We start from the raw sequence: 24,533 nt of genomic DNA, 5'->3' as shown, positions 1-24,533 counted from the left end.
CTCTAATCAGACAGTACATGGTAACAACAAAGCAAATGTACAGAAAACGTGATTTCCTTTGATTTAAAACTGTCCTGGAATCAAGATATTATTACCCCAAATATCCCTTGCTTCCTTGATAATGAATTGCCGCTCCAGGTCCAGAAAAATATATGAGATTTGCCAGATGTTATTATGGTATTTGCATCAGTGGGATGGAATTCTACAGCAAGAACAACTTCATTTGTAGTCTGAAATAATAAGAGAAATAATATTTATTCAGGTAGGACATTAACAACTAGAAACACATGTAAACCCTCAAGTTTTAGAACAGAGATATGTAAAACTAGATAGCTCATTGTAATGCTTGAAAGTATTTCTAAGTATTCTAAGTATTTCTAATGTGTTAAGTCAGCTGTCTGAATGACAGAACATATAACTTTTTATATATTGATTTTTCACATACATAAGAGATCTTTATTAAACTTCAGTACACAAGTTACAGTTTAACATTCCCTTTTAAATCACAAAAGCTTCTGCTCTCTCAAATAGCTAAGACTTCTGCCAAGGAAAATGAGTAATGTATGAAAGACACTTTTTTGGACTGAAAACCCCGCTCAGTTTTTACACAGACTGGTTTGCTATTCTGGATAACAAAGCTGTGACAGAGGCAAGTGTTGGGGAAGATAAATCAGGGAAATACAGGCAAGTAAGACAACAGTAATATTGTAGGATTATATCCATCATTCTCTTTCTGAAATTCCGTAAAAATTCTTTTGGGTTGTTTGCTTTCCTTTCCTCCTCACGAAGAAAAGCCTGCACACTCGAAACTTTCAAACATAGGGTCCCACCTTTGTATTTTTACTGGCTGCATGTACTTTTACTGAATTACCAATATCTTAAAGTATTTCATCCTTTACCAAACATAACAAACTAACTGGTCATTTACTTAACTTCTAATGTATATTCAACCAAACTGCCTTTGGAGACAAATCTGCTGCAGACAGCGACTACAAAACAAGAAAGTAAATGCATTTATTTCTACAGGATTTCAAACCAGGCTGCTCAGAGAGATTGTGAAGCCTCCTTCTCTGGAGATACTGAAAACCCGCCTGGGCATGATCCCGTGCAACCTGTTCTAGGTGAACCTGCTCTGGCTTGGGGGATGGACAGATGATCTCCACAGGTGCCTTCCAACTCCAGCTGTTCTGTGATCTATACGTAAGAGTGCTCTTAAATCACATCTTTGGGAGAAACTTTTCCTACTTCCCCACTTCTGGCTTACTTTAAAAAAACCCTGATCTCCTAAAGTTGTTTTTTGTTGTTGCTTTTTGATTCATGGCCATATTTATTGAATAATGTTTCTCACACAGTTTTCACATGAGCAAATCTGCTATGTCAAAAAAGTCATTTGGAATTTAAGGTCTGAAAACCTTAATGGAGTTCAGCTAAGAAACATCTTTTATTTTGCATCCCAGCTCAAGGGATGCAACTCTGCTCACACCATCTTCCACAGAAGGTGTTTAAGATACTGTAAGACCAAGTCCTAGATGTGAATAAGTTCTGAAGGGCAAGCTGTCCCTGCCAAATAATTTTCAGCCAATTCTGAAACACCAAGGAACTCCCCTGAGTGCAAAAACAGTCAAAATATAATGTCAGTGAACGGGAAATACAAGGCGTATGCCAAATAGTTTCATATAAAATACGAAAAAGGAAGTGAAAATACTGTCATGGAATTAAATTAAAACTTGTAGAATACAGTTAGTATTGGTCAATATAATCTAGAGAAAACAGGTCAAACCAACCTGATTTTGTTACCTTAAATGGCAACTTTGTAATGATATAGACATAGATGCTTGTGGAGCATGATTTATAAAAATAGACAAATACTAGGTTCCACATGCATGAAATATTTTCTTGCCTGATACCAGATAACACAAAGGATTCGGTGTTCCCAGTGAAATCAGCTTTACATGAGCACTGAGTACAACACCTCTGAACACATCTCATTGGTCTGAAATTTGGAAAACTTCAAAAAGAAACAGAAAAGCAGACAGGACTGCAATCCACAAAAGTAGTTAGGACTTCAAATGAGAAGAGACACATACTGAGAACCAATAACCAGATTTTGGTTCAGGCAAAATTGAAATAAGGAATGTCTAAAAGTATTTTATGTTTTTAAACAACTACAGACTGAATCGCCAGTTTAGTGTCCCAAAGACTGAATCGCCAGTTTAGTGTCCCAAAGTTCCCAGGATTGTTTGGTTTTTTTTTTTTAAATTAAGAAACCATTAGACAATTGCTTTATTTGCATTGGCTCTTAAGGATGAGTAAAATGTAATTACAAACCCTTCGATATTCAAACCTCTTCCAGTAAATAAGTTAAGAATACATTTCTGTGGAACCCTTAAACAAGCCAGCAATATTACAGTTGCAATTTCCAAGTAAGATCAAAAGCGTGTCTCACAAACTTGTATTTATGGGAATAAAGCCACTTGTATTTCAGAATATTCATGGGCACACATTACCTTTATCTCTGCTATTTTTGATTTCCTCTGCCAATCCCACACAGTAAGCATATGCTCGTTAGAGTCATCAATTACACACAAATGAGTACCAGAATCCTAAAGGAAAATGAATAAAAATTACTGACCAAGTACTGTCATACTCAACTTAGACACAGGGCAGGGCAGATGCATTTTAAAAAAATCCAGAAAGGTACAAATATAAATTAACCAAATACTTTTAAAGTAATTACAACTCTAATACATATGGAATTTTCCATTTTTCTTTTCTTTAGGACAGACAGATTTTTTTGTACAATTGCATTAAAAAAATGACCATTCTTCAAATAATATTCTAGGAAAGATTTAAAAGTATCTTACCAAGTCTTTACTCTGTTTTTGTTCATCAGTTTTTATTGGGTTTTTCCTGGTTTGGTTTTGTTGTCTTTTTCTTTCATGTTTGCAATTTCATGCTAGTAGCAAAATGATTTAGTTTTCTATTCTACAAATATTTTGTTTTTCCTCAGGTCTCAGAGAACAGACACACAGCTCCACTTGTGTTTTTTTTCCTAAAAGTCACCATCACATCCACACAACTACATGATCAAATTCTGTATACACATTTAATTTTTTCCTTTTGGGTAATAAAGTACTGGCAGCTTCATCATGTAGTTGGTAAAACTACAAGCAAAGGTACCACTTTCTGAATAAAAAAATGCTTACAGAGGAGGCAGAGCAGCCCCTATAGTATTAAGTAACTGAAACCACTTATTTTGAACAACTTTACAACAAAATGACAAATATTATGGCTACATGTAATTAAAGAAACAGAGAAAAAAATCTTAAAACAAACCCATATTTATTCCCAGCAATGCATACTTGCACAAAACCAATTGTTTCAAGGATTTGTAGAAAGATTTGGAGGAGACTTTAATTATATTAAAGTTGATTCTTGCACTTCATTCTCTAATAAATTATGAAAATAGAAGTGGCTAAAGTTATTCCCAAGCACTATTCTGAGCAGTAATATGCAAATATACATGTGAATTTCTAGGTAGGAAAAAAAGCTGAAGACAGCATTGGCGATGTACGCAGCTCTTGTGGGGGTTAATCAATTCTATGGTAAAAACACAGCTCTAGATACTGCACACAAACTGTTTCAGTCTAGTGAGCAATCATGTGAGACTATAATAAGGTACCAAATTCAGTTTCAGCTGCAAAACAGAACTAATGAAAACTAAAATCCCTCAAAAATTCCCTTAATTTTTTATTTTTGTTTTTAAAATGGTGGAATGCGTTCTCATTCACATTGAAAAAGATCTCTATCCAAGCGTGTAAGTTTCATTGGTCTGTTGGAGCGACAGGAATGCCAGTACTCCCTTCACATTATTTACTGAAACACAAAACATACTATATCTAACACAGCAACATTTCAATGCTATGAAATTTCTTTCAATTGCTTTCTTTCTTTCAATTGCTAAGTGAAACTGCAGCAAGAGAATGCAAGAATTTCTTTTCAACAGGTCACCCAGTGACACTGTTGAATTCCCATTCTTGGAGATTCCCAGAAGCCAGCTGGACCACAGCCTGAGCACCCTTCTCTGACAGAACCTGCTGTAAGCAGGACAGTGAATGAGGTGATTGATCTCCAGACATCCCTTCCCACCTCATCTGTCCTGTAAATCTCTTCCTCTATTAGCAAAATACTGCAGACATTGTTTTTCTGCATTTTCTGGTTTTTACATATATTAATTCTTGATGGAATGCAAAAATCCAGACCGGGTTTTTATGAGGTCTGATATGTCTCAATCTTTTGGCAAAAATGCAGTGGTAGCTTAAAGATTAAAATATGGCTATATTTTACAAAAAAACCTCCAACTCATTTCCAAATTTGAAATGAGAACTTTCTGAATGCCAAGTAGTGCATCTCCATGTGCTACCAATTTTTCTGATAAATTCTATGGGCCCAGTAACAACGACCTCTATTTTTTTCTGTGTAAAAGAAGAGGCAAAAAGTGAACGAGCTATTCCTCAGGAAAAAACAGTACAAGATAATGTGAGGTTTGTTCTTTTTTTTTTAAATTTCCTGTTGGTGGACAAAAACCTACTCCAGCTGTGAAAGCAAAAAAGTTAACTCTCCTATCAGAACACACTAAATTTTGTCTTCACAAACCTCACTAACAAATTTGTTTTTAACATCAAAATAAAAAAAACCAAGCTCCTCACAAACAAACCCAAACCACCAAACCCAGTGTGGACTTCAATTTCTAGTCAAGGCTTTTCTTGCCTGCTATTTATTTACTGTGTTGGTTTGTTATCGCAATTTTACATGTGCCATTTCCTGTTGCTCCAGCTAGTCTGCTGTCAGCCGCTTTATAAAGTACACAGAAACTTTAGCAACACACTTTTAATACCGAAAGAGATCAGCTAGACAACCACATGCAAAATCTCCAGAGATTTCCCTCCCGTTTCCATAGGGAAATGTCCTAGGGAACCGCGCCCATCTTACCGCTTTGGAGAAATCCAAGCAGCCCACTCCGCGCTCAAAGGTGCCAAGGCCGATGACCTGCAGCGTGGCCAGGCTCACCGAGTCCCACACTCTGACATGGGGCTGCAGGGGCTGCATGGAAAAGCAAGGGCAGAAGCGGGTCACCGGCAGGGAAAGCACCGCGGGCCGCGGCCGCGCTCTGTTAGGTTTTGCCCTGCGGTTTGTAGTTCAGCTGCTGCCTGCATTACAAACTGCAGAGTGACCTGTGCTGGTGATGCTGCTGGGTACTGTCCTCAAAGCCAAAAGGGGAGACTTAGGGCAATGCTGGACCTTATGTCTGGGCTACCAACGTGGCAGCGGTGCCATCAAGGCACTTGGTAGTTGTGAAAATACTTTAAACAATTCAAGGAACTGAACAAACAATGGAAGAGTCACCTTGCATTTCAGACCCTAGACTAGCAATATTATGCAAAAACTGAAAATGATGATCAAATCTGGGCTTATATATATTAAAAAAGGAAAAAAAGACAAGAAACAAACCCTTGTGCACTGAGCCACTTAACCATCACAAACCACTCAATAAAAATGTTCATGGTTATATTTCATACAACTACTATCCCAAGTTAGCTTAGAAACAGTCACAAATTAACTTAGCTTAAGGACAGTATTCACCATTGAAAGTGACAAATCTTTGTACTGGTGGAAAAACAAACCAACCAGCTCTTACAAGAGTCAGAAAACACTCAGTGGAAATTATGTATACAAAAGCCCCCACATAAATTTCTTACAAAATATAAAATATTAAGTTGAACATCTGAAAAAGAGTTACATTTAACATGCTTCTACACTTTATATCATCTGTCTTTTTTCCCCTCTGTTTATAACATCATGAAAATAATCCAATTTTTCAAATTCTGACAGAATTATGCCAAGGGCTGGAGAGCAGCATTTAAATATGCTTGCTCTCAAATGAGCAAGTTTATAGGAAAGCTTGGCATACCTTCCATGAATTCTCTAAGTTGGGTTCCTCTTCCATGAAGCCTTAAGACTATACTGAACTGGGGATTTGCTCTCCCTTGGGAGAAGACATATTAAAAGTAATATGACAGAAATGATGTGGCCTTATAAATCAATTACAAGTTTCAGGTTTACTTGCAGATAAAGGGATTTATGAGCTTCTGCTCTTTTTAATGTATGGTTGAGTGTTTCTATGTTACTGTCTTTTGCTAGAGATACAGGCTGTTACCTGAGAAACTTAGAGTATCTCAGTAAATGCAGCACGTAATATAAACTGCAGACAGAAGGCGATTAAAAAACCCCAAACCACTTTTTCCTGATTTTCAAAACAAGATACTACTGCTCAACAGCTCTATTACTTACCCTTCCATCTTTATCCACTCCAGCTAACTGTCCTGTTGCAATTCTAATTTTGTCTGGATGAACTGCAAGACTAAGACAGACAGAAATATGACTTGCTTTTGCTGTCATAGGTCTTCAAAACGGAGAGGTGTTTTGTAAATTTATTTGTTTCTCAACAAAAGCCCATGAAGACACTTATGATCCTAAATCCCACTTTCAAGGAGACAGCTTGAATGTTTCTCATCAGATATTTCATTCCACACTGTATTGACTGTTTGCTGACACACAACCAGGAGTGCCAGAAGAGCCACCTTCCATATGTGCTCTGAACCATCTCAGGTTTGCACTACACTGGGAGTCCACTGTGACAAAACCTACATTGTCTCGTAATGAACCTCCTACACATAGTTATGTGCCATATTTATAAACACTATGGTGTATTTTAGGCCTAAACCCAGAGATGTCATGAACCTGGGGAAAAAACGCAGAAAAGTTGGGTGAGGGCTCGCCTGTGCACCCAGGAGTCTGGGATTACTGCCACTTGAAATGTGTTACTGATGTAATTGTACTACTGAAGTGTGGTGCACTACTAGTGGAAGTAAAAATCTATCCTTGCCTATCACATTTTGCTTTGGAGCTGATGTGAAAAAAACAGATTTTAGAGAATACACCCTCTCAGTCCTTGGGATTTTTTGATCTACATTTTTAATTGCTTTCTCAGTAAAATTGCAATGGTGAAGAAAGTCACTGAAAGAATAAAGGGGGCCAGGGTAAACCTGAAGAGGTAATAATGATGAACACCAAAAAATTTACAATTCAGTTTAATTTTCTGAATGAAAGTGAAGAACACAAACTAGCAGCATTCCTCCCACAGGAAGCAATTACACAGACAAGAGAAAAGTTGTTTAGATCTCAAATTTTCTCCAGTCAGGTACTGCACAGTGGACAGTTTATGTTCACCACTACATTTTGTGCACTACTCTTCAGACTAACACAGCAAATCCTGTAACTGCCTTTGCATCACAATGACAGTGGCTTCAGTTCTCCTTCTCGAGGTTTTTGGGGGTTTTTTTTGCAGACATCTTTCTGATTTCCCTGTCTTTGTACTTGGATGAGGCATCATTTACAAAATGAGAGTATGACTGCTCAGTTTTTGACACGGTTTTCTAGTTTTCCTTTAAGATTGCACTTGGGCTATACTGCCAGTAAACAACTGATTTAGAGTCAGGCTAAAACCAATTTTTAATTTCTGGGACAACTATTTGGAATAATTTAGGCAAAGATCTTTTCTTCAACCTGGCACTCTTAGATTGTATACACATCCCCTTGTTTTCCATTTAAATCAGACATCCTAAGCTAGAATGGACTGCTTTAACACCATTTGTTTCTGCTATGCTTACTAGAGTGAAATCTACTGGGACTAATTAAACAGGAAATAACTACAACTATGACGACATTAATTAGTTTGCACATACAGCAGGAGAGGAAAAGAAATATTTCTGCATTATTACCCACACACTTACATGCAAATGTTGTATACTAACCATTTAACACAGTCTGTGTGACCCAAGTAGTGCCGTTGGGTTCTCTCCTCATAGTTAAACAGTACCACCACTGAGGCGATGAAATACACAATTTCCCCGGTAGGAAGAAGGTAAACATTGGCTCGACAGTCTCTTCCACGATACCCATATCTACATTTTTTTAGTCAAGGTTTTCATAATCACTGAATATAAAAAAAAAAAAAAAAAAAAAAAAAAAAAAAAAAAAAAGAACAAAATAAAAAAAAACACTTTTTTTTTTTTTTTTTTTTTTCCCAGAAAGGATTCCTGGGGAGTTCTCATGTCAGCAAATGCTCTTCAGGTTTTTTATTCTGGAACTACAACATGATTTCACTAACACAGTTTAAAAAGAAAACAAACAAAAAAAACAAAAACAAAAACAAAACAAAACAAACAAACAAAAAAAACCAAACAAACAAACAAAAAAAAAAACCACAAAAAAAACCCCCCAAAAAACCAAAAAAACCCCAAACCCACAGAACTGGAATTCAGGAATGCAAATTCCTCAAGAAATGATGATCACTGATGTTAAAAATAAGATATGGTAGAAGTAAAGCAAATGCAGTATTGAAGTTTTGTAAAAAGTTTCATGGGATATTTCATTAGGTAACAGCAGGACTCACTACTCTAATTTAACATTTTTTACAGCAGCAGAGTTGCATATCAAGCCGGCTGGAGAGCAGAGTACTGCTTTCATTTGGCCTTTTAAAACAATTCCTAATGCCCTACAGGAAAAGGCAAGCTTCTGCACAGCAGCTGCCAAGTTCAAGAAAGATTCCTTTAGACTGTTTTAAGAGTATTTTTTAAACACACCAAACTTAAAAGGAATTTACACAGTGAAAAATACTATATCCAAATCTACCCAAAATATATAAAAGGCATGTTTCTGTAGGAATATGCACAGCTCCTAATGACATTCAGAAGTTTTATACACTGTGAACGACCCTTGGTTGGCACTGATCAAACGTTATTACAACTCATTATTTCTTTGGAACAGGTGCGGTTTTCTTCCTCTAGACTATTAATGTGGCTGCCTGCCTATATTTCAGTTCCCTGGGTCACCAGGAACAATTAACATCATAATTCAGACTTTAAGATCTAACTTTGTAGCCCCAAAAATATTATTTTCCTGTTATGTCGTGTACTTTAGAGAGCTTTCCACTTCACTGCCAACTAATACACCTGCAATAGCAAGAAAAAGATGGGGAACACATTAAACAACTTCAGCTAAAGGATTCCAGCTTCAAGTGCTGGCTAATCAAGGTAAATAAAAGGAAGTGAAAGGTCCATGTGCAGAAAGCTGGATGGATGAAGATGGCCCTTTCTCATAAATGAAGGCAGGTGCATTAGATCAAGTTTGGTAGCATCTAAACTGGTATCTCCTAATCTGAGAGCGTGACCTCTACTTTCCATGAAAAAGGACTACCTTTCTATAAAAAACAGCACTGCATCCCCAAAAATGCCCCACTACACTACTCACTACCCTTCCTCTTCTGCAGTGCCACCAGACCAGAGGAACACTTGCAAAATTAAACACATGCTGTAATTAAACAATAGTTCACAGAGGGACACTGCATTCAGTTGTCAATTAAACCCCTCTGGAGTGTGGAAAAAAAACCAGAATTATATCTTGCTGTCTTCCGTTCAGTAGGGGAGAACACAATGGCTCCTCTGGAGCAGAGATTATACACTGGCTCGCTAAGCAAACGACGTAGAGAGAAATGCTGATACAACACAGTACTGAGGGTAGAAAAAAAGGATGCCTCTCTTTCTCCTCCATTACTATTTACTTCCTTCCTCAATTTTCCTCTTTCTTCTTTAAAACACCGATGGAACTAAAAGAAATCCCAGAATGGCCTTTTATAAAAAATAACAAACAAACCAAACAGCTGAACTTTCAAAGGCAATGGGCTACAAACCAATGAAAATATTTTTTCTATCCTGAAGCATTAAGAATGCTATTTTAAATGCCTTCTCAGAGGAGAGAGGCAGATTTTTTTCATCTGCTGTACACAATAGGGAATGTATTGATAAGGATTTAGTAAGATTGACATCTTTGAACATTCATCCTAGAAAAGTATTAAAGATTTAGATAAACACGTCTTTCCACAGCAGAAGCCTTCCATGCTTAGCCAAGCTAAAATAAAGCAAATAATATCCTCCTACAAAATAAAGTACCAAAGAGTGACTGCATTTTCTAGAAGCATATTTTTTACAAACCCATAAAGGAACCACCTGTTTTGTGGGACAATTTTTCTGCTTTCTTCATTCTCCATCCCAGACTATCTCGAGTGAAAAAAAGAAGGGTTGTTGCTCCACAGCACTTCTTTCCTGCTCCACACATGCAGAACAAAGCAGCACATACAGTGCAATTAATGCATACAATTAATGTATATGCATACAATTGATGCAATAAAATTAATGACTGTGTCTCTTCAGAAAAAGGGGTGACAACTTTGATGCTTGATTTCCACTGAATGTTAATCTTTCAGTGAAACTGATGATTAAATCAGGGAAACTGAGAGACAGTTGCCTTGATATTGTGATTATTTCTCACCAGTTACAAGGATCGTTTTGTCACAACATTCAGTATGTTTAAAAACGTTAAGTTTTGGGGGTTTTTGTTTGTTTGTTTGAACTGGTTAAAAATAGCTACTGCCCTCATGAAAAGTGATCTACTGCACACCAGAATTCAGCAGTATATTTACCACTGTCTTCAATTATTCTTAGAAAGAGGAGCACTACTCCTAAAAATAATCTCATAAAATGGAGTCTGAAATACCCTCCTGAAACTGAGCTACTATACACTGGGAGAAAGAGTCTACAAAGTCACTGTCAAAAGCTGCACTGACTGTGCCCTCTGAAGCTACTAAATAAGCCAATTTTGCTATTACTAGGAATGTCAGATACGCTTTAACCAGTTTTGAAGTGCAGTAGCAAAGACTGCACTACAAAGCAGAGATACTCAAACTAAATTATTCAATTTAAATGACATCACTCAGGAAACAGACACAGTCAAGAGCTCAGATCCACCATGAGCTGCTTTATCTTGTCAAGCAGCTTAGGCATTTCTTCAAATGACAATAATCCACAAGGCAGACAAAAGCTAAGTTTCCCTAGTTGAATCTACAGTATAGGGTATCAGGAGTTGAATAAACCTAAAAGGAAACACCTAAAAAGGGGACCCTCCACCTCCCAAACCAAAAAACCACCCCAATAATCTGCCTGTTGTTTCCTTGCAGTTTGTCATAGTTGACCAGCATTTTCCAAGAGTAATAACAAAGGAAAACCAAGTTCTAAAAAATCATCCAGAAGGCACGAGAATTAAAAGAATTCAAAACAAATCCTATAAACAAAACTATCCAATACTCAGTTGGAGCCTTCAGGTGCAAAACACTGACATTAGTAAAATACTAAGTGAATCACTGTTCCCATGCCTTTTTAATAAGGTGCACAGAGTTCAGTTTGCCATCATATTTGCAAGATACAGCTGCCTTGCAGATTTGTCCCCCTTGCTAAATCTAAGCAGAAAGCTGAAGGCCTGCTGCTGCTGCATTTTCCAAACTGAAGAGCAATTTTGTTCAAATTCATAGAGACCAATATTTAGTCCTCATAATAAATTTTACTGCCTTTCCCTCATTTTCTTCCCCTTTTCATTCAAAAGATACTTTGCACTCATAAATTTACTGGTCTGATTAGGGATGACATTTCCTTAAACACATTCCAAAACATACGGACAGTCTCTTACGACTGGATTTATTTCACTTTAATTAGACCTCAGCAGCCAATTGGTTTAACCTGAACTTAAGATTCTTGGACATTAAATGTGTCCACACTGGGATTTGCACCTACTTAACTGAGGGTGTGATTTCATGATCAGTTTTCATCAGTCCAAACTGCTCACTGATGCTGGAAAAGTCGAGCTGGTGTTCCTCCAGTATGCCAGTTCCAGTCCCTGCGTGTTTGTGAGACAAATCAAATTAATATATCGGTCCTGCTTGAAAATTGACTTCACAAAAACAGATTACATTTCAGCCAGGTCACTGACTGACCCAATTCACTCCACAGTCATGAGTGCCAGCATCAGCAACCAAGAGCTGTGATGGTTGGAAAACTGGGTACCACAGTTTTACAAAGCATGAATAAGAGCTCTGCTTTCCTTCCAGACAGACTTTAATCTGAAACTTTCCTCCTGACATAAGACAGTGTATCATCAATATTCCTAAAAAAACCTTCCTGCTTTCATCAACATCAGAGCATCAAAAACTTCAGGTCATTACAACAACTCAAGTGCTGCCTAGACATGTTATTTTACTGAAGTACTAAGAAACTTACTTACACAGTCACAGCTTACTGGAAAAATCTGCAGAGATGGGGGAGTGACAGGAAGACCCAAACATGTGCGAAAGCACATCGCTTAAAATGAACATAATGTCTGATCTAGTAAACTTGGAGAATTGTCATCAGCCACACACCTACTCAATTCTTCAAATGATAAATTTAGTGCATTTAATACAAACCAGTTGCAAGAAATTAACTGCTTTACTTTACAGAAGCAGTGCAAAGGATGGCTGCTTCTCTAATCCTCACTCCACAGGAAAGGACAACAAACTCAACATCTTCCATAGTTCTAAAACTTCCTAAAAAGTATCAGAGATTGAAAACTAACTGCTCCTGAAGCAAAGCCTACATTAATATAGTGGGAGGCAGAAGGGGACATTTTTCAAAATTAGTAACTCTCCAAAGACGCTTTCTTTTGCAGCACTAAATATAAATCAGTTAATAAACAAGAATTAGTGTCAACAGCAAAATAAACAAAGAAAAAGTACAGTACTTCCATACCTATGTTGTCTGCCATTTAAAGTTGTATTATACAGGAGTTATACAAATAGGAATATTATACAAACCACCTCCATTGTCATATTAATTTTAACATTTTCCCTGACCTTTTAGTTTTCACCTTTTAACAGAGAAGAGACAAGACTGGATTCTAAAAGGGAAAAATGCAAGACAAGACAAAAAGAGAACAGTGAACAGTTATTGATATTAAGGATACACCCACTCCAGTTTTAACTTTTCAGGAGGCAGCTCTGTCCTAATATCATCATAGTTTTCTACATCAGAAGGAATGAACATTGTGATTGGTCGGCCTCGCATGAACATCTTGATATATTCTCCCTCTGTTGAAACAAAAAGGCACATTAATCATGCGGCAAGTTGACACAAGAAGTAAGAACAAAAGAACTCAGTAATAAGCACAGAGATGCAAATCGCACCAGTTATATAACAATTATTTTTGAGATGTGAGCTTGGTAAAGGCCCAGATTTTATTTTATTTTTTTTTTAATGGAACGTTACACAGAGAACAAGCATTAGTTGAATTTGTGATAGAACAGACTGAGCATGTAACATTTTAGACATGCAAGTTAAGTTATAAAGGCAAAATTCAAATTCAAATCTGAAATCAAATAAATAATTAGTCACAGAATTACAGGATAAGGTATTTCAGGTTGAAAAGGACCCGAGGAGGTGCCTAAGTCCAACGTCTACCTGGCCATGAGGCCAGACTAGGTTCCTCAGGCTTTTGCCTAATACAGACTTGAAAAACTCCCAGGATGGAGTTGGCAAAGCCTCTCCTGGCACCTGACAGCACCTTGGGGGTGTTTCCCACAGAGCTTGCTTCCTGCAGCCCCTCTGTCCCCAGACTGTGTTCCTGCCAGAGACTCTTTTTTTCCCATAGGTGCAGGACTTGGTATTTATTTCTGCTTAATTCTGTGAGTTTCCTGCAAGTCCATCTCTCCAGCACAGCAACTGGGCCCCCGGTCTGCTGTCACTGCAAACCTGAGAGTGCACTGTGTCACCTACCTCAGGCCACTGCCAGAGATGATGAGCAGGGCAGAGCCAGGCCAGAATCCTGCAGACTCCATGTGTCATCTACTGGCCACCAGGTACAGTATGACCCAATAACCACAAACCTCCAAGGCCAAATATCCAACTGTTTTTTCCCCCACACAGCTGCCCACCTTTCAAAATCCTAACAGTCAAGCTAAGCCACAAGGACACTGCAGGAAAAAGCAATCAAGAGCTTTGCTGATGAATATAATCAAGAATTACAGATCATCACAAACTAATACAGCAACTTGAGTTATTAAGCATTGTATCCTGAAGAATGGAAAAAAGCAACAGAATGACTCCATCTAATACTGCCTACAGCTGTGACAAAACACACGTGTATCATCTCTGTGGGAATCTGAGCACTTCACAAGCCTTTAGGAGTTCCTTTTCAAGGAAAGTAAGCTCACCTAACCAAGGAAAATTACAGTTCCATTTCAAAAAGCACTGATGACAAAGAGTCAAATATTCCACTAACTTTGCATCAATGAAGTAGTAACTTTCTATCGCTCTTCAACTTCATTAGTAATTAATAGCCAATTTAGCATAAATATTAACCAAAGTAATATAATATTCTGCTATGAATTTGGAACACTGACACTTTTTTATGAGTGGGGATTTGAAAACCATAGCAGACACAGGGAAACCAGAGTTCAACCCAAAATTTGAATAGTTGAGTAGGAGTGGAGTAGAAGAATAGCTGTAAATTAGCAATGTGGTATTAAGAAATCTCTAATCACATTTGATGAAAAAAACACTAAGCTCTAAAATTAAGATTTTTAAATACTTACTTTAGTACTTCTTTAAGAAATAAACATGAAACAAACTTCCCCACAATGCCCAAGGAACGCTTGGAAATATTTCCCCAATTAAGCATAAGATTAATACTCAGACTGCGTGATTGTGCAATCTATGTCTGGCCTTCCCTAAAACATCTGAAATTGAAACTATGAGAAACCCAGACTTATTTCCTCAGAATGATAGCTTAACAGCTCAAGTCAAACATGGAGATCTAAAAAGGTAACAGAAATGAGGTAATTTTGGTGACAGGAGAAGCAAGGTAGTCTCAAAAATTGTCTCTTCTGCTTACAAAAACATTTTTAGAAGATGCAAAGATCGAGAAATAATCCAAGCTGTGAGCTAGACTAACCTTAAGACAGGATCTCTACCCTTCTCTGAATTTGAAATATCCCCACTGTACAGACTACAGAATCATATTCTGTCTTACAGCAGTCAGGGAATGAGAGAAGAAAAACTCGTAACTATTTTCATCCACTAAAGATAGAAAATAATTTTGTACAAAATTTGGAAATTAATTCTTGACACTCAAGCTAGACAAGACAGAAGAAGAGCAAAAATCAGACTACTGAAAAAAAAATACGTGGTGAATATTCTAGGTTATTTAAAAGAAGTAGTTATGATCATAGAGAATTTTGTAATTTTATTTACAGTGAACTGTGAAATTCTGTGGAATTCCTCCTCAGATCTAAAAACACCAGAAAGCACTAGCTTGGAATACAGCAGTGATGATCCTAGTGCACAGCAATTATTTGGATAGCACTGACACATATAGGAAAAATCTACGGTGAGCAAATCGTATAATATATTAAGTAACTCCTAACTTAGAAAGAACTACCCATGAGCCTGTGTGATTTTAACACCACTGCATTGCTCAGACTAAACTAGATCAATGAAACTGTGCACCTGAACATAAGCTACTTAGAAGTGTTCTTCTACATGATGTGACACTCACTGTGAAGATTTCCCAGCACGCATGGCTCAGTTTGTCAAAAACTTCTGTTTTTCCTCTTAACACATTGTAGTTGGAGCTCTAAATGCTTAAGAGTTTCAAATGTTTTTTGCTTGTTTGATGAAATAGACTGTTATAAAATTTTCCAAGTTCCCAGACCTGAAAAATATGATTAGGCTTTTCAAGTCAACCTCCTGAAAAAAATAATTCATTTTACTTGAATTTTGTGTCACTTTTGATCCTGATGATAGAACATTTACCCTGTGATGGAGGCAACAGTCCAAATAGGACTGAAAGCTAGTGAAAAAAAACTCCACAGATTTAAGAAATTATTCCTGAACAGTGATCATAATAATTCAGCAATTTAAAATTAACACATAAACCAAGGGTTTTCTCATTTAACATATTAATACAAGGAAAGTTCAGCCATATAAATCCATCATGAAAGGAACAAATATTGAAAAGATGAAAAAAAGTTGTCTTGCTTCTTTCCAAGAACAAACACGGGTGCTTTGAACAAGAACCCTGTTAGTCCTTCCACTGAGAACAGTAGAAAACCTGTCTCGGATAAAATAAAGAAGAACAAAGAAAATCACTCCCTGTAGCTAAATTAGACACAAGAGTTATTTTACCACATGTGCATTGCTTAATTGCATTGCCAAGCAAAATTAAAGATTGGAGCTGTCACTAGTTTGACATAAATGTTTAGATAATTACTCCAAACTAGTACCATGTTCCATTTATCCACCAATATATTATTCACAGTATGTATATTCAGGGATAAAATAACACTGGCCAAACCCAAGAGTAACATATTAACAATGACCTTTCTATTAAGATCTGGCACACACAGTCTTATAAATTAAAGCCTGAGGGTATTTACAAAAGACCACTCATTGTTAAACCATAAATTCTTGATTTAACACTGAGCTTGACACTTCTGGTTCCACAAGATCAGTGCAATATGACAGCACAGATTTAGGATCTCATTGTTGCCTAGAACAGTGGAGACAACCTGCAACTGAAATTCTTATGGATGGAGGCGGTTGCACCTGTTGGACTCTGCAGATGAGAGACATGAAGAGTCCAAGAGGAATTCAGTCAAGTCTCTGGTAGAACAGGCTCTCCTGGAGCTCAGGGAAAATAATATCTACAGGGCATTCAGATACAAATTAGCTCTCTGAAGTTTCCCATTAAAGGAAGAACATTCTTTTACCTTTATTAACTAGCTGTATCTACTCAAGATTACCTTTGAAGACACATATTTAAAACACTTCTTAGAAAGACACAAGCTAGGTAAAACTTGATTAGGCCTCTCCCTAAAGAAGAAGGATTAGAAAAAGAGACAACCCATGGAAATTTTTTTTATTTTTTGTCTAAGACTGTAAATGTTCTTTTATTAGAATAACCTGTAGGGCAGATATAATATTAATGTAAAATTTTTTTGAAATACTAGAGAGGATGACAGCATACCAACACCATTCTCAAACAGCAATTAATTGCCTGAGGCCAAATTTTTGTATTTGCAACTTAAGGAAATCAGTGATTTAACTCTTTCATACTATACTTGCTCAACTGAATGATCAAGAGCACTAGACTTCGTTCCTTTCTTGCAGCCTCACTATTTTCCAATACAAAGCAGCATATCTGGACTTTTATTTCCTTTTTTTGGGAAAAAAGAGCCTTGGTCAAGTTATCACAGATACATATGTATGCAAGGGAGAAAAAGTCAAAACTTCTTCTAAAGAGAGGCTAAAAAACTCACCAAACCCCAACCAACAGAAAATCCTTGACAATTCTGGTATCTACCAGCCTGAAAACACTAGGTATGAAAGTAAAAATATTTTGTTCCATATAAAGAGATGTTTAGATCCCACTATCCACCGAGCAGAAGCACCTGGGGAAGGTGGGGCTGGGGGATGTCTGTGGAAAGGGCCAGGAGGGCATACCATGAAGAATCCTTGGCACTTGCTAAGTTAATTAATCTGCAACTGCAGACATCCTATAAATCCATTCAAATACGGATCAAACCAACTGAAAAGCACAATTGAAGCTCTGCAGGTAGCACACCCAGGTGCCACGGATTATCCACACCACACAAAAAGTAACAGCTCAGGCCCAGAGTTGCTACAAAAGGCAGTATCAAGTGGCTGTAGCACCCTGGCTCCAGGGGCCAGCTCTTCACCACGAACAGCTGCAGCTGCTTTTTTGTGCAGCTTTGAGCTCAAATTCACAGCCCTTGCCAAACTCTGCTTGGCTCCGCGATATTTCACCTCTGGAGCCTCAACAATCTCTTTACACCAGTGCCAGGGAACACAGGATCAGCACTCCCAATTTATGCTCCCAGGATTGGCTCAGGCTTATTAGCCTCACATAGCAGCCCTCTGGGTGTGCTGGACTAAGCAGACTCCATGCAGGTCTTGGCTCTCCATGGGTTCCCCAGAGGTTTGGAAAAATTATTAACTCAGCCCCAAAGATGCAGAAGGCACTTAATTTAACTAAAATGTGGCCCCAGTCAGCTGAAGTGACACAAAACACTTTTCAGAAGGAGAGACACAAAGAGAGAAGGCAAGACATGGTGAGGGCACATGTCAAGGCAGTCCCAAACACTGTTCAGGCATATGGCTTTGCAAATTAAAGTAATGAGCTGGAGGAACATCATGGCTTGGCTCAGCTCAGCCTAGTCCAGCCTGACAGATACCCAACATGCCCCCCCAGTGACCTCTGCTTGCACTGATGTTTTTCACTCTGCAGAGTACTGCAGCACCCGCTTTGGAGAGCAGAGCCTTGGCTGTCACTTAGAGACACAAACACACTCTACTGATTTCAGAACAGCACCCAAAAACCTCCTTCCAGCTACTAGCTGGGAACTTGTCAACTTGCAGATGACAACAACGCAAGGCCGGGTGGTTTTTTTTCTGTGCGTGTGACAGCATGGCTGCTCACTTCAGCACAGGGCTGCCCATCTGCTGCCAGAAAGTGAATTGGGTGAGCATGAAAACAGCAATCCTCCCAGCCTTCGTATTCTGAAAACATAAAAACATCCAGTATTTAACTTTCTTTTGACATAATAAGGGTTTAGTCTGTCTCTACCGCGGAACAAAACTTACCCTTTGTGGTTATGGGTGCATGCAGTATTACACAGGAGAACCTACCAGGGTTTTGATGCCTTAACACTTTGCACAAGGTCTCTATCTCCATTAGAATTACTTCTGATACATTCTGGGACTGCATTTGTGTTTTCAAAATGAGTGAGTGGTCCAGTCTTCGTACAATTAAGTGGCATATTATAGCCCTTTCCCCTACCATTTAATTCTGGCAAGCAACTCTTTACAGCTAGAACACTACTAGCAACTTCTGCATGAATAATTTAATTTTTTAATACTACTCCAGCCTCAGGAACATCTAGGTCTTAACTGTACTAAAATCTCAGCTTCCAACTCTATCAGTTTGATATCCCAGCTTTGTGCCATCAGTGAAATTTCAGTGCTTCTGCTTTCCTGTGTTAAGTCCATTAGTGTAAACACTAAGTCACATAGGTCCCTGCAGGCTGGAGGGAGATGTTAGGGCAAATAAAATTTGTAGACAAACAGTGGACTGACTGAAAGTTTTCTGCAAAACCTCCTTGTACCAAGAGCAGATTTCCATTAATATGAATAAGCTTTTAAACAGGCCTCATTAAAAAAAAAAAAAAAAAAAAAAAAAAAAGTTGAAAAAATAAGAAAAAGCAGCTCAGTAACATTAAAATTCAACTCCCAACAATTCCTATTAAATCACCTTTGGAAAAAGGTTTAAAACCCAGAAAAATCAGGGAAAGGAAGTTGGAAGGTAAGGTCAATGAAAAACTCTGCAAGTAATGAGAGCAATGATATTGCAATACAAACCATCTAAAAGGCTGAAGTTAGTGCTTCTATGAAGCCAGCACAGAAAGACTCATGCAATGGCACTTCAGCAATTTACGACTTTCCCTGAATCATATTCTTAGGGGAATATGAAAGGCTTGCAAAGGAAAATAATAAAAATAGTAAGAAAGGAGGAGAAAAAAAGATCAAAGGAGTCTCTGTAAATTAACTCAGAAGAATACAGAGCGAAAAGCTATTTGGAAGGCAGGAAAGGTACTACATTCAGATACTTCAGAAATTTGAAGACAGCGATACTACAAAATCCTCCTGTTTTCCAAAACACATGCAGCAAAAGGAAATCAAGTAGTTCTGTAGAAGCATGTGAGAAACCTTCACCCTCATTAAATGATTTCTTCAACAAAAATGGACATAACATTGGAAGAATGTATTTTGTATTACACTATTCCTCATTAGGCAAGACACTGAGGCAGTCCTGCAAGTCTGTGCTGTAATTAACTGCTCTTTAGCTAATAAGTGTGTACATAATGGGATGTCTAATGTAGATGACATATATATATACATACACACAAGTTTAGTTCTAAAGGAATTATTACAGTAATTTTGCAAATTATTACTGACTATTTTTCAGTAGGTCCCACCCCATCTAGTTAGAAAGTTCAACATGGGCTGATGCATTAAAACCCCAGCTCAGTTCTATTTGTGTGTAACAGCACCCTAAAGTGATTTACAAGCAAATGAAAAAACCCCCAAAGACTCCAACTAGCTTGGCCATGCAGAACATCTAATAATACACAATAAACTACCACATCCAGGGTACATTTATTAATCTGTCTTCACCTTCTAGTTGCTTGACCAGTGAAGTTATGCTTTTTTAAACTACAAATAGCTTCTTTCCCACAAACCTTCTGCTTTCAGGCCTGCGTCCAAGATCTCTGCAAGACCACTAACATGAGGGACAAGAGCTTAGAAGCCTGTTTCTAATTTAAACCAGTGCTAAGAGCACAGAGACGAATAACCAAATTCAGCCACCAAGCCCAGAGCGTTACATTCAGCCTTACACTGGAATTAAAATGTGACTGCAGGTCTGTCATCTCTCACCCCAAGCTATTATGTGCCAATGCCTGCTGAACCTGACAGACAGACATGCACTGTTGTTACTGAGCCCTGGGGCAATGCCAGCCAAACAGTCAAATACAACAGATGAGATGAGAGACTTGCCCTGATTTGGAATGATTTTACAGCTTTGCCTTGAAATTTCTTAACAGATCTTTGGTTATTAATTTTACATAATCTGGTAAGTAAAATTTGCTTTTTCATTTATTGGGTGACATTGTGAATCTAGGTCTTAACAACAGTTACCATTAGCATTAAAATAATTGAAGTTTAATATTAAACTCTAGTATGTTATTAAAAAAATAAAGAAAAAGACTGAAAAAGGAATACTGGACACAAACAAACTCAATAAGACTTTATCAAAATGCTTCCTGCTTAAATAATAAAATCCTGACTTCACCTAGAATCAATGATAAAAACTCCCAAGTACACAATTTGGTTTTGTGACAGTATTGATGGTCTTTAATAATATGCACTGTGCCTGAACAAGAGCAAGAAGCCCAATAATGATAGATGGGCTCTCCATTTGCTCTCAGGTACAGGAGCACCTGATACAACCATCTGATACAAAATCACTGTCTGATGAAAAAGCAATCTGAGGTAGCCACTGAATTTTGCACTCTCTGCAGACAGCACACATTGTCTGCAGGGTACATTTTTTCCATTGTGTGCTCCACAATTGCTCTGTCTGTGAAGCTAAAACTATAACACAGTTAAACTAACAGAAGAAAAAGTACTGGAAACTAAAAAAAGTACAATTTAAAAAACAAAACAAAACCCAAAAAACTTAGGAATGCAGTGCATGTTTTTCATTAATTCTTTCACATATGGTTTATATTGCCATCCAAAAAGTTTAAGTGTCTCTTATTACTTTATAGTAAGTGAACAAGTGATTCATATATGGAGCTGCTATCACTGAAAATCAAACTCAAGCACACAATCTAAGTGAAATAAATTATCTTTTATCTTAAAATAAGCCAGGTCTTTAACTTCTGGATATAAAAATATGAATGTCTTATGATTAATATGTTAAAAATGTTTCTGCTGAAGTGAGAAGATGGCTTTTATAGGCAATTACAAACACCTGCTGGTAAAGAATTTAAAGAATAGCATTAGTTAGAGTCTTTTTAAGGCTGTAGTAAGCACCTGTTCATTTCACCCAGAGCTTTATTGTATTTTCACAGAATTTTAGTACTGGATTTTACTGTAAAAAGGCAGGTGTTTTCCAAGGACAAACAAACAAACTGAGCCTATGACGTCTGCTGCAGCACATACTCAGAAGCCCAGGACTAACACGCAATTCAACCCCAGTGGGAGAGATAAAGGCACTGAGGGGACAAAACTGGGTGCTGAGAAGGAACAAGATGACGCTGCAACACTTGCGTCTTAGGCATGGAGATAAACAGAAGAAAATCAAGCGGCAGCCCACAAGCAGCTGCAGGCTGTGGCTTCCCATGCTGCTGCTGCTGCTGGCAGGAGAAGAGGATTGCCTAGGTCTTGCTGACATTTGCACGCAACACTCTCTGGGGGACTCCACACAAAACGAGAGCCAATTCCGACACCACAGCCAATGCCTTTCACTGCTGAAGCTCATCTAAGACTCTCACTTGCTCCCCAAGTCTTTCACCTTAATAGCTAACAACAACAGGAACCACAACGAATCTCCACAGAATATCAGAAGACATATATAATTGCAGTAACTTCTGCTGCTAGCAAAATTAGATTCCAAGAACTAAGCATGTAAAAATGTATTCATCCATATTTTGTGAGACTATACTACACCAACACTTTCAAAGCTGGTTTTTCATTAGCTGAATCAAAAAAAGGAAACAAAGTGATTCCAGGACGTTCAAAGCAACACAAAATTGTCATCTTCCATCCCATTATCCTATGAAAACACCTGCTGCTATAAAAAGCTGCAATTTCACACTGATTCTAAACTTATTTTACGTGTGTATAAAGACAGCGATGTATTTTTACCACAGATTTGCTTTGAAGCTTGACAATTTGCACACCAGTAGTCTTCCCAAGAGCCTCCTTCACAGAATTTCTAGGTCTAGGAAGCACATGGATGCAATCCTTATGGGAGATGAGTGCTGGGAGCATATACAGTGTTTTACGCACAGCTCAGTGAAATGAACAGCTCAGGGGAGCTGCTGTAACATAATTAACACCGTGCTAGAGACTGCTCACCCCTAGAGGCAAAGGCTGGCAAGCCACAAAGGAGCCTTAAAGCAGCTCTAACTTCTTGCGCCCTTGTGTTCTATAACAGTAAGGCTCTGTACGAACACCACGAGCAAGGGCTTCATCCCACCCTATCCAAGACAACACTGTCCCAGTCCACAGGATTTACCTCAGAGACATTATGCTAACTACCCGTGCAAACCTTCAGCTCCCTGACCAGTTAGGTCAAGGTGCCAACTGGAAATTGGTTTACTCAAGTGGCAACTGCCAAATACAAAACAGGCTGAAGTCACTTGCCCTGATGGAGAAGTGATGAAGTATTGCTAATCTTATACTGCAAAGGATGGGTAAACCTGCTGCAACAGTAACCTACACAGGCTTTTTTCTGTGGCAGTAAACACAATGTTGAAGCTAACAGTTTCTCCCACACAGACACACTCTAAAACCTGTCAAAAATACATTCAATGGTCCATATTAAAAAAAAAAAACACCACAACAGAAAACAACATAACAAAACTTTGAATCTTCTAATTGCATGTGAATCCGTGTTAGAGACAGAATTACGTTTTGCCACTTCATGTGTTTAAAATGGAGCAAAGGCATTTTCTATGACAATATTTTCCCTCCACCTCCCCATGTGTGTGGGGCCCTGTTATCTGCACCACGTTTCTCTTTGATTCCAGTTATGCTCAGGACAGACTATGGCATGACACACTTGGAAGATGCCCATGCATCACATCCTCTGCACAGTAACACGGAAGATACAGGGAACACATTGAGGCCACTGAAGTTACAGCTACCAGAATGAGAGAACTCCAGGATGGTCCATTTTGGGCAGAACATGCAGAGTTGTAGAGGCACATTGTAAGGAAATAATTAGTACTGAAGGTATTTTAGCTATATACACCTTGGTTTTGTGAAAAACTGTTTTTACAAGGAAAGGTATTTTTAATATAACAGTTTTATTCAAAAACTTGCAAAGCTGAACTGCAGCTGGTCTGGGCTCTACTGATTAGTTTTCCTGTTACAGTAGCCAGTGCTGCACATATGTACTGTTCCACAGCTGGTGTTAAGCACTGTGGCGTAATGAAACATTTCTTCTTTGTTCTTGATACTTATTCATTCTTTTTCACACATCTTGTTTCTGAAGATGTTTTTGGTAAGCATCAGTTCAGAACATCTTTATACCTGTAATTTCTCTGTGAACTAGAAAAAGATAAAGCAATTGGATCCAAGTTGATTTTTGCTTTCATTCCAACAATTCATATATTGACTTTCAAATAATCTGATGGTTTATTTTCTTTTTTGAAGGAGACCAAAAGCAATCAAACTGCGAATAATGTAAAATTGCTGACAGCACAGAATCTGAAGACTACAGATTTGTTAATTAGCAGCAAAAAAGCACAAGACAAAACCCCTGTACATATATCTGTTGTGTACAGCATGCACTTGGGTCACATGCTTTAGTTTTGAAACTGCATGCTTCAGTACAGTTTGCAGGACATCAAAGCAGAATAGCTTTGCAACACCAGAAGTGGACTTCTTTTGTTGTCACATCCCACCATGTTCAGATAGATGGTTCCTTTTCCTGACAGAACAAGCCAGCAGCAGCAGGTAGCCACAGAATGCAAGATTCATTGGTGCAAAGACATACTCTTCAGAAGAGACTCATTTTTCATTTTAGGAGATTATTAAAACCTTCAGTCTCTGTTCTTGTCTAATCAGCATTTATATGTTGCAATACTGGCAAGACAGAAAGCTGAGATAAAACAAATCTTTTATTTGGCAGTTCTTAATACTGTGATATCTTAGGCAACAATGCAAGACTTCTATGGGAAC

The 24,533-nt window shown here is 37.9% G+C and overlaps 1 protein-coding gene across 3 annotated transcripts in view; it reads right to left on the bottom strand.

Annotated features, from left to right (window-relative positions):
• Nucleotides 1-24,533, bottom strand: part of EML4 (EMAP like 4) — a 147,969-nt gene that overhangs the window by 22,663 nt on the left and 100,773 nt on the right. For 2 of the 3 annotated variants that reach the window (XM_066178374.1, XM_066178372.1), the window contains exons 8-14: nucleotides 23,883-23,900; nucleotides 12,949-13,072; nucleotides 7,875-8,024; nucleotides 6,352-6,421; nucleotides 4,993-5,103; nucleotides 2,508-2,603; nucleotides 96-230 (exon numbers count right to left, since the gene is read on the bottom strand). In XM_066178374.1, the coding sequence (XP_066034471.1) occupies nucleotides 96-230; nucleotides 2,508-2,603; nucleotides 4,993-5,103; nucleotides 6,352-6,421; nucleotides 7,875-8,024; nucleotides 12,949-13,072; nucleotides 23,883-23,900 (704 nt within the window). The remainder of the gene's footprint in view (nucleotides 1-95; nucleotides 231-2,507; nucleotides 2,604-4,992; nucleotides 5,104-6,351; nucleotides 6,422-7,874; nucleotides 8,025-12,948; nucleotides 13,073-23,882; nucleotides 23,901-24,533) is intronic. The other variant, XM_066178373.1, reaches the window with a different exon arrangement.

The sequence above is a fragment of the Chamaea fasciata genome, unplaced genomic scaffold (genome assembly GCF_029207755.1).
Source record: "Chamaea fasciata isolate MVZ Bird 193981 ecotype frontalis unplaced genomic scaffold, bChaFas1.0.hap1 SCAF_3, whole genome shotgun sequence".
NCBI classification, from domain to species: domain Eukaryota; kingdom Metazoa; phylum Chordata; class Aves; order Passeriformes; family Sylviidae; genus Chamaea; species Chamaea fasciata.
This window is presented reverse-complemented; position numbering and strand designations above follow the sequence as displayed.